At 36.6% G+C, this 10,508-nt stretch overlaps 3 protein-coding genes and 1 pseudogene across 3 annotated transcripts; all 4 read left to right on the forward strand.

Annotated features, from left to right (window-relative positions):
* Positions 1-221: 221 nt before the first annotated feature.
* Positions 222-1,874, forward strand: LOC110425288 (ankyrin repeat-containing protein BDA1-like). Its single transcript, XM_021440165.1, has 2 exons — positions 222-887; positions 978-1,874. Exons 1-2 carry the CDS (start codon positions 291-293, stop codon positions 1,872-1,874), a joined length of 1,494 nt encoding a protein of 497 aa, XP_021295840.1. The 5' UTR covers positions 222-290.
* Positions 1,875-3,142: 1,268 nt separating this feature from the next.
* On the forward strand, positions 3,143-4,485 carry LOC110425488 (uncharacterized; annotated as a pseudogene).
* A 1,383-nt stretch (positions 4,486-5,868) lies between these two features.
* Positions 5,869-7,521, forward strand: LOC149526622 (ankyrin repeat-containing protein BDA1-like). Its single transcript, XM_089785068.1, has 3 exons — positions 5,869-6,494; positions 6,624-7,005; positions 7,123-7,521. The coding sequence occupies exons 1-3, from the start codon at positions 5,892-5,894 to the stop codon at positions 7,335-7,337; spliced, it is 1,200 nt and encodes a 399-aa protein (XP_089641194.1). The 5' UTR covers positions 5,869-5,891; the 3' UTR covers positions 7,338-7,521.
* Positions 7,522-8,390: 869 nt separating this feature from the next.
* Positions 8,391-9,758, forward strand: LOC110425292 (uncharacterized). The gene is given in 4 exon segments (XM_021440168.2): positions 8,391-8,464; positions 8,466-8,925; positions 8,927-8,971; positions 9,099-9,758. Coding segments are annotated over 4 exon segments (1,239 nt in total).
* Positions 9,759-10,508: the final 750 nt, after the last annotated feature.

Below are 10,508 nucleotides of genomic sequence, written 5' to 3' on the forward strand. Positions count from 1 at the left end.
CTTTTATTAGACACTAAGGAAAAAGTGATAATGACAATTTTGATTTTCCAAATAGTTATCAACTTCTTATTACTGCGTCCCTTCTCATTGAGTACACCAAAGAGTTCGCACATCTCGCTCAGTGATTTACTTCATCATTTCAGGCAACTCCTCTAGGGTAGGGGTATTATATATCGGTTCTGTTTCCTTTCTATATTATTCTTTATTTCCTTATTCTTTAAACTGCTCTAATCTTTTCTTGCAAGTTGCATCGGTCTTCAGTAGCCTGGATATTGCTGCATAATTTATTAATGGATTGGAGGATGATAGTGGCTGCTCGAACAGGAAACATTAACGTCTTGTATGAATTAATCCAGGAAGATCCATATGTTTTGGAGCGTATTGACCAGGTTCCTTTTCTTGATACACCTTTACATTTAGCAGCATGTGCTGGGCATATTGAATTTGTGATGGAAATGACGAACTTAAGGCCATCATTTGCAAGAAAGCTAAACCAAGTTGGGTTTAGCCCCATGCACTTAGCTTTGCAAAATGACAAAACCCAAGCAGTGCTTCGACTCCTAAAGTTTGATAAAGCCCTTGTGCGTGTCAAAGGGAGGGAGGGCCTGACTCCTCTGCACCATGTAGTTGGAACTGGAAACCTTGATCTTTCCATCAGGTTTCTTGAGGCTTGCCCTGAGGCTATTGAAGATGTGACTGTTCGAGATGAGACTGCTTTCCATCTTGCAGTCAAAAACGACATGTTTAAAGCTTTTGAAGTCTTGATGGGGTGGCTCCAAAGGAGCTGCCATGAAGCTGCCCAACGTTGGGAAAACGAACTACTGAGTTGGAGGGACATTGAAGGCAACACTGTTCTGCACATTGCAGCTATCAGAAGTAGACCTCAGGTATGCTAGCTATCTCATTGACTCCAATTAACTTATATGATAAGAGATCTAGTTTTATGAACATTAATTTCGTGCTTTTCCAATTATCAGGTGGTAAAAGTGTTGCTGGAAAATTTGAGTCAAGACCGTATCAATGCCAAAAATTCGGAGGGATTAACGGCTCTAGATATCGTATTAGAACGCCAAAGGAATGAAAGGCAAGTGGATAATAAAGAGATTATGGATATGTTAATCAAAGCCGGAGGTTTGCGTGGTTCCTTGTTTCCAAAAAATCCCAACTCTTCAATCAACATCAATTCATTCAGATCAAAGATGTCATATTTTCAAAAATTTGCAATAATGGCAGCTCGTGGAAAGAAGGGTATCTCAAATGAGATGCGTAACACATTTCTAGTAGTGACCGTGCTAATTATAACAGCCACTTACGATGCCTCATTAAATCCTCCTAAGAAGGGTGACAATCTTTTATCCCAGAAGTACCAAGTCTCTAGTTTTCCCAAATTTTCGCATAAAGAAAATCTTCCTATGGGTGGCCATAATCCTCCGCAGGACTTCACAGATTTAGTAGATGTATCTTCCATGTTTTGGTTATACAACACTTTAACCTTTTGGGTGGCACTGGGGTTAACAGCATATCTCCTCCCAAGTCGCACAATCTGTTTGTTTCTTCTCATAACACTTTCCCTTTTCGGCTCCTGTTACATGCTTTTAGTAGCTGTCGTCTCATGGAAACTGCAATATCTTATTTCCCCTAAATCTTTGCACTTATCGTATCATGCTCTCTCCATCGTTAACTACAGCTTGTCAATGTTAATAGCTGTCCTGGTGGCTTGCCGGATTGCCGGTTATGTTTTCTGCAGATTTGTACCCAGAAGAAAGATTTTTTGCCTCGTACAACTTCTTTCCTTTTTGTGTATTGCTTCTTGCATTGTTACTCCAGCTGTGCTAAATGTCGAATCCATATTAAGGTCTAATTTCTCCTTGTGATCATCATGTAATACTTATGTTCTTCAGCTGTTTGGTTCCTTCGTCTCCTCCGGGCCTCTTGAAGGGGGAGTCTTTTTTTGTATCGAAATTAGCAATGATTTCTTGTTTTGGTTAAGCTCAATTTAAGTTTGTGAAGTTCTATTGCTTGGCTCTGGAAGAATTATCTGGATTTGACCGGGTTCTCTTGATGGAGCTTGGGTGAGGGTTTATGCCCACTCCATGTGTTGATACTCAGCTGATGTTTCACCCATGTATTTTCTGGGTGGAGACATTATCTGTCTCAACTATGTTATTTTTTCTTTACAGGATAGAAGCATGTACTGATCTATTCATAATCAGTTTCTCTCAAAAAATATAAATAAAATTTCACTTTCATTGAGATAAAAAATTATTTTGTTTCAAACAAATGGTAACGGAAGACTTTAAGAATATGTAAAAGTTAACTTTACATCAATAAAATAATTAAATAATAAATATATGCACAGGCCCCAAGTTCCAAATTATAAGGCTAAAAGACATGAAAGATAATAACTTGTGAGACCTCAAATACTGTTAACACTCTCAATTAGAATGAAATTGAGTGATTTATATACTGGCAATTTAATATGATTATTAACAAATGCAATTGAGTTTGCTTCATTTGCATAAAGTACTTCTATATGGTTATAATTCTTTCTCACTTATAATACAAATCTTACTATTAATTGATAATTATAGTTGACAAAAATAAATATATAATGACAGTTTAAATTAAAATATTATGAATAAAGAATTTTCGTCCAAAAAAATTTATAATAGTCGGTAAATTTAATTAAAAAATGTAATAAATATATCATTTTCATGAGTTAACTTTTACATATTATTAATCTTTTTATTAAATGATAATTGGGTTTTAATTTTCATTTAATCATTTCTCTTGTAAAAAACTTCAGCTGCTTGAGTTAAACAATCCAACATAAGTCTTGATCCAAGCGTTGACTTAAAAAGGCTAAAGCGTGTGTCATTACCATTTTTGCTAGGTAGTTTCTTTGACAAAGACAACTCCACCAATCAGGCAAGTAATAGGGTGCGTACAAGCAGATTTGGTCTCACAAAAGCAGAGTGTGTGAGGCTTGCTTGTTTGACCAACTTATGCAATTTTTCGTATTCTGTAATTTCCTTGGACCTCCGAAGGGAGCAGGGGATTTCCATTCCTATCAAGAACCCTGACCACTCTCTCTATTACTTGTTCTACATTTCCATTATTATTGTAAATTGGCTCTCCTGATATGGATGAAAGCTTGAGGAGGGCTGCTCAAGAAGGAAATATTGTTGAATTATATGCATCAATCCGAAGATATGGAGATGTTTTGAAGCACATAGATGAGACGGAGTTTGTTGACACTCCATTACACATAGCTGCAGCTCAAGGGTGCATTGATTTTGCAATGGAGATAATGATCTTAAAGCCCTCGTTAGCTAAGAAGCTAAACCGCGAAGGTTTTAGTCCCATTCACCATGCAGTGGAAAAAGGGCATAAAGAGTTGGCGGTACATCTCATGCAAAATGATAAAAGTCTTGTCCGTGTCAAAGGGAGGAAGGGTGACACTCCTTTGTACTCTGCAATAACTAAAGAACAAAACCTTGATCTCTTGGCCAGATTTGCGGAGGCTTGTCCTGAATGCATTCGAGATATGACAACCACAAACCAGACTGCTTTACACATTGCAACGGAAAGCAATAGATTAGAAGCTCTTCAACTCTTATACCGGATTGCTTAGGAAGAGTGGTGATTGTGGAGATGTGGTGAACCAGAAAGACAGGAATGGCGACACTGCCTTGCACATAGCCGCACGCAATAATCAATCGCAGGTCAGAACTCATCCCTTCTAACTAATTTTACTTTAGTAAAAAAGAATGAATTCTTTAATTTGGGATTGTATTTCATCGTCAATTGATTGTGGCTTTTATTTATGTCTCAAACTCTTAATCAAACAGATTCTCAGACTGCTACTAAATTGCAAGGCTGATAAGTTTGTGACTAATCAGGCTGGTTCAACGGCACTGGCAGTTGCATACGAACTTAATAACAGAGAGAGCATTAATATTCTGCGTGGATGGTCAACTGCAGGAGCTTCAAGCCTTCGATATAAGCTGCGAAAACGAATTTCCAAGATTGTGACAAAGGCATCAGAATTAATTTTTCAAGGTATGGACAGAATATCAAGCGAGGACCGCAATGCCTTACTAGTAATTTTAGGATTGCTTCTAACAGCTACCTACTAAGCCAGTGTTAGCCCGCCTCGTCGTGTTTGGCAAGGTGATCCTTCCTCAAATTCCACTTCCACTGAAGGATATGATCAAAAAGAACCGGGAAAATGGGCCATGAACGAAATTGATTTTCTTATTTTCTATACCAGCCTGCACTGTCTTCATAATATCGTTTTTCCTAACATTGGGCCTTCTTAAACCTTTTCCCTGTGGTTTCAGGACTGCCCTTCAAGTACAACTTGCATTTCTTGCTATATCCTTCAACGAATCAGTGTCTTTCATAGCGCCAACTGATTTAGCGTTTTTTTTTTGGCCAAGCTTAGGTATTGCAATTAAAATAAAAGAATATGAGCAATTGTAGTTAGTTAATATAGGCACACGAGAGGGCTTTAGTACCTGAGCAATATAAAAACAAATATTTTGCTTTAAAAGAAAAAAGTTCAGTAGTAACGATAGGTGGAGTACATGTATTTCTTCTATTACTGTGTGTTTAGTCTTCTGGTAGTTGCTGTGCTAATTATAATAGCCACTCTCCAAGCTTCATTTAGTCCGCCTGGAGGTGTTTTCGCAGGGAAATAACAGTAGTTCATCTACCTCAGAAGCTGTTAGCTCCAATACCCCCAAATTTATTAACTCCACTACAGAAGGAAGTTCAATTTCACAAGCATTACCCTGTCAAGGGGCAACAGTAATGGGAACTCTTCTATAATTATTTTGGGATGAAAGACTAGGGCAATTTCAATCCGACTTTCAAGATAACCTCTTAACGGGGATTTATATCATTTTATAATTATTTTTCATCTCAATTTTACAATTATTAAATTTCAATTATGTTTAAGATATGTACATTTATTAATCACGGAATACTTAATCGATTGAACTAAATTTCTATATATATACACACATGCAAAGATAAGTGTGGAAAATTTACTTTTTTATCTAAAATTCAATATATCCTACAATAATTGAGCTTCTAATATAATATGATTTAAATTGGTAAATTCAATCTAGTTAAATGAATTAAAATGCAAAAGTTAAAGTAAATTAGAAGGCATAAAGGCCGATTGTATAGGATTCCTTTACCCAACCTTTGGAAGTTCTCCAATAAAGAAATGTAAAAGAGATGCTATACATGCTCTGCTTTTCTTAATCTGCACGCCTAGTATCTTTGCCATTGAGCTATGGGGTATGGCTGATACTAGTATTTAAAATAAAAAATAAAGTTTTGCTACAAATCCCTAGAGTACTTTTTACAGTTAATTAATATATTTATTTATAGTAACACTTTTGTTATAAATTCTAATGTATCAGACAAATATTTTACTTAATATTATAATTTTAAAAAGTTTTTTTAAAGTATTAATTGGCAAAATCCGATAAATAATAATATAAAATTTAAAATTAATGGCATTCTTCAACATAATCTTTTTATTTGTAATATATATATATGTATATATAATATATATTTCTTTTTGGAACACATGACATGTTTAATACCACCTTGGTTTAAAAGTACATTAATGTAATGGGCGATGAAAATAGTTTAGGAGATTGCACATCAGCCAAAAGCTAAATTCAAAGCCAACCAATACTTAAATTGTATGCTTGTTGTCGATCTTTATGGAGGCTAAAAGACCCTGACACAGAATCTGAGAATATCTTAGCTTCCAAGATTGTTGCCAAAGAAAGTGAAGAAGACGAACACCCTTTAGCAGTTTATTTGTCAATGCATGGATAACACTGTTGCAGCAGATTTTTCCAGGCATCATGGATTGGGAATTGAGGGAAGCTGCTCGAACAGGAAACATCGACGCCCTATACGAGCAATTTCAAGAAGATCCACACCTTTTGGAGCGCATCGATGCGGTTCCTTTCATTGATACTCCTCTGCACGAAGCTGCAGCTGCAGGGCAAGTTGATTTGGCAGTGGAGATTATGAACTTGAAGCCATCGTTTGCCTCAAAGATTAATCCAGATGGTTTTACCCCATTGCACCTTGCTTTGCAAAAACACCAAACTCAGTTACTATATGAGCTCCTGAAAATCAACAAAGACCTGGTTCGAGTCAAGGGGAAAAAAGGTATGACCCTTCTGCATTACGCAGCTGAACTAGGAGACATTGATCTCTTGGCTAAATTTCTTGTGGCTTGCCCTCAATGCATCAACGATGTGACTGTTGGAGGTAAAACTGCTCTGCATATTGCGGCAGAAAACTACAATGTTGAAGCGCTTGAAGTCCTGGCACGTTGGCTACGAAGGACGCACAACAAAGATGGTGGATTCTGGGAAATTGAAGTCATGAACTGGAAAGACAAGGATGGCAACACAGTCTTGCACGTAGCTGCATCCAACATCCAAAATCAAGCAGAGGCACGATCTCATAATCCTCTCTCATTAAGTATACTAAATAAGTCTAAATATTTTTTCCTTATGTTTACTTAATTTGTCAATAAACAGACATTTCTTTTTTCTTTTTTCTTATATGAATCTATGGAGCAGATGATAAGACTCTTGTTGGAATGTGGAATTCGAAGGAACATAATCAATTTGAGTGGTTTAACGGCTTTTGATGTTTTACAATGCCAAGGGCAAGTCGACAACAGGGAGGCTGTGGACATTCTAAGACAGGCTGGAGGTTTAAATGCTTCCTCAATTCCCAAATCCACACCCATGGCTGAGCTCTTTAGATCAAAGGTTGAATTTTCTGAGAGATTAATGATAATTGTAACTAGGGCCAGACTCAATATACCAAGTGACACACGCAATGCGTTCCTGGTACTAGCCGGGTTAGTAATAACAGCAACCTACCAAGCCATTTTCAACCCGCCCGGTGGTGTTCGACAAGCTGAAGCAGGTTCCACTCATGTTCCGAGTGGAGCAGGTAGATCAGTTATGGATACAAGTAATTTTCTTTGGTTTTATGTTCCAAACACTGCAGCATTTCTCACCACACTTTTCCTTACGGTTCTGTTTCTGATAATTGGTCCCAATGGTGAAGTGGTTCTCTTACCACTGCTGCCATTGGTCATTTGCTATGTCATGTCGACGCTGGTCATAACCCCAACTGCAGAGTTTACTTATTTCATTTGGCTTACTTTGGTGATTGCTGTTGCGTCTGGGTGTTGGTTATTTGGGGCTCATCTATATTGGCTGCTGAAAATAAGGAAGGTTAACAGGAGTTCAGGAGAACTCACCCTCTCAGTGTTATCTTAAGAGGGCTGGAAACATACACGTCCTCTAGCATTGGCCTTTGCATAGATAGATATTTTCAGCATAGAATGTTGAGATGAATTTAAAAATGGTGATTGAATTTATTGTGATTTTTCTAGAGAAATGTTCATCTTCATATCCCTTGTCGCCATCCATGGCATCCTTTCGCTAATTATTTCCATTTTCATCATAATGTAAAATCGTTTAAACTTCAAATGCTTGTTTGCAATTTTGGATTTACATCTTGCTTAGGCTTGGACTAATAGGCTTTTCTTTTCTATTTTTTCTCGCTAAATTTCCCAGTCTAATTTAACTCGTAAAGCTCATAAGATTTTTCAAACACTCATGTGTACTGTAAAGTACTATACAACGTTTACATTTATCAGTGATAGATTTGTACATAATTTTTGTATAATTAAATATTTTAATAATATGAAAAAATCTCATTAACGACCCACTAAGCATGCTCAAATGCATAAAGACAAGCACGTGTATAATAAAAATTTCCAATTCTCTATATTGTCCTTTGTATCAATTGAAGATGGGAGGAGCTGGGAGGGAATTAAGAATCTTAATCCGGATCAGTTGAGTTTTGTCCAGGGCACTCAATGGGACTTTTGAATATCGTACAGTCACAAGTGCTATCCAGCCTTCAATATATATTTTAAAAACCAGGATATAGTAATGAGAGAGAGTTGTCATCTTAGTGCTCTTAATTATTGAAAATTTTATAACGTATGCTACTTTTTTTGCACGAGAACTTCCGTATTCTGCCTCCGGTTGACAAAACAGCAGCCACGTTTTTCCTTGTAAGTTCGTCAAGGTACTGCTATGAATCGTCTGTTTACTCTTTCAATTGCCGTTTCAATTACACTCTAATTAGCCTAAGCCCTCACTACCTATCAATTTATCATTGTTCTAAGCCATCTCATCTCACTGTGTTTACCGGATGGATGGGAGCTGCTCAACTCTTTATTTTTAAGGGAATTTCCTCCATGCTCTCTTAATTACACTTTTCTGTTCTCGGCCTCTCATTGTAATTTCGCTAATCTTGATATGGAAGAAAGTTTGAGGATGGCTGCTCAAGAAGGAAACATCGTTGAATTGTATGCATCAATCCAAAGAGATGGAATTTTTGAGGAAAACTGATGAGATGGAGTTTGTCAACACTCCATTACACGTAGCTGCGGCTCAAGGGTGCATTGACCTTGCAATGGAGATAATGATCTTAAAGGCGTCATTCGCTAGGAAGCTAAACCAACAAGGCTTTAGTCCCATTCACCTCGCAGTGGAAAAGGGACATAAAGAGCTGGCGTTACAACTCATGCAAAATGATAAAAATCTTGTCCGTGTCAAAGGGCAGCAAGGTGAGACTCCTTTCCACTATGCAATAACGAAAAAGCAAAATCTTGATCTCTTAACTAGATTTCTGGAGGCTTGTCCTGAATGCATCCAAGATATGACAACTAAAAACGAGACTCCTTTGCACATTGCAACGGGGAACAATAGATTAGAGGCTTTTGAACTCCTCTGCCTGATGCTTAGGAAGAGTGACTATTGTCAGGATGCGGTGAACCAAAAAAGGCAGGAATGGCGACACTGCCTTGCACATAGCTGCACGTAATAATCAACCCCAGGTCGGATCTCATCCCTCTAACTAATTTTACTTTTACTAAAAACTGAATGGATTCTGTAATTGGTATTGAATTTCATGGTCAATTGATTGTGGCTTTTATTTATGTCTCAATACTCTCAATCAAGAAGATGCTCGAACTGCTATTAAACTGCAAGGCTGATAAGCTTGCTACTAATGAGGCTGGTCCGACGGCACTGGCTATTGCCCACGAACTTAATAACAGAGAGAGCGTTAATATTCTGCGTGGTTGGCTAAGGGCAAGAGTTCAAGAACAAATGTTTAAGACTGTGACAAAGGCATCAGAAGTCATTTTTAAGGGTATGGACAGTATATCAAGCGAGGATCGCAATGCCTCACAAGTAATTTTAGGATTGCTTCTAACAGCTACCTACCAAGCCAGCATTAGCCCGCCTGGTAGTGTTTGGCAAGGTGATGGCTCCTCAAACTCCAATTCCACTGTAGGATATGATCAAAAATTACCGGGTACATCGGTCATGGATGAAGTTGATTTTCTTCAATTTTATATTCCAGGCTATACTGTCTTCATTGCAGCGTATTTCCTAACATTGGGTCTCCTTAAACCTTTCCCCCCTGGTTTCACTACTTCTCTTCAAGTACTACTTGCATTTCTTGCTATATCCTTCGACCAATCAATAACTTTCATATCGCCAACTAATTTAGCATATCTGGTTATATGTACATTCTCAACATTGGTTTTTATTTGTACGATGTTCATGTGTATTGCTTACCTAGTATCAAAAATTAACGTTTTAATTTCAAGATGTTGATTAGTGCCTGATATGAATTATTTTAAAAAAATAAAAAACACAACTAAAGATCAACAACATAAGTTATTTTGTAAGTCTCAAAAGTAAATTTAATTTTTGAAAAGAAAGAGTACAGTTTAGGTTTTGATTTTTTTCATAAAAATTTAAATTATAATTTTTTTATTTTTTAATATTTAAATGTTAATTTATAAATTATTTTTGATCAAGAATTTTTTATCTTATTTTTTATAAATTATAAAAAAATTAATAAATTATTATTACTAATTATCTAAAATTTTAGATAAATAATATATTTGATATAAATTTTTAATAATGGAGTAGTATCATGTGACACTTACTGTTGTATAGATGGGTCCGCCAAAGGATGTCAGCTAGAGCCCTCGTGTCAAGCCTGAAGCTCTAGATGCCTTTATTCCTTAGCTTTTTTGTAGGTTTTTTTTGAACCTTTGATGCCTTTACCCGCTTCAAATTCGAGGAGATTTAAGCAAATTTAAGGGGAGAATGAGAGCACAAAGGAAGTTGAAGCAACTTTATGTTGAAATAATCATGCTACAAAATTGGATAAATTTGCAGATAAAGAAGTATTTAGGACCCCAACACTTTTTTTAAGTCTAATGTTCAATGTAGAGCCAATCCTCATTTTGATATCACTTTTAGCATGGTGTAGGTTCCCTATCAATTTATTAATAAAAAAGTTGATATTGAAAATTGATATGTTGTTAGTTTCGTTGGCAGCTACAGCCGGGTAAT

This window comes from Theobroma umbraticum, unplaced genomic scaffold (assembly GCF_002168275.2).
Source record: "Theobroma umbraticum cultivar Fairchild unplaced genomic scaffold, ASM216827v3 scaffold_81.0, whole genome shotgun sequence".
NCBI classification, from domain to species: Eukaryota; Viridiplantae; Streptophyta; class Magnoliopsida; order Malvales; family Malvaceae; genus Theobroma; species Theobroma umbraticum.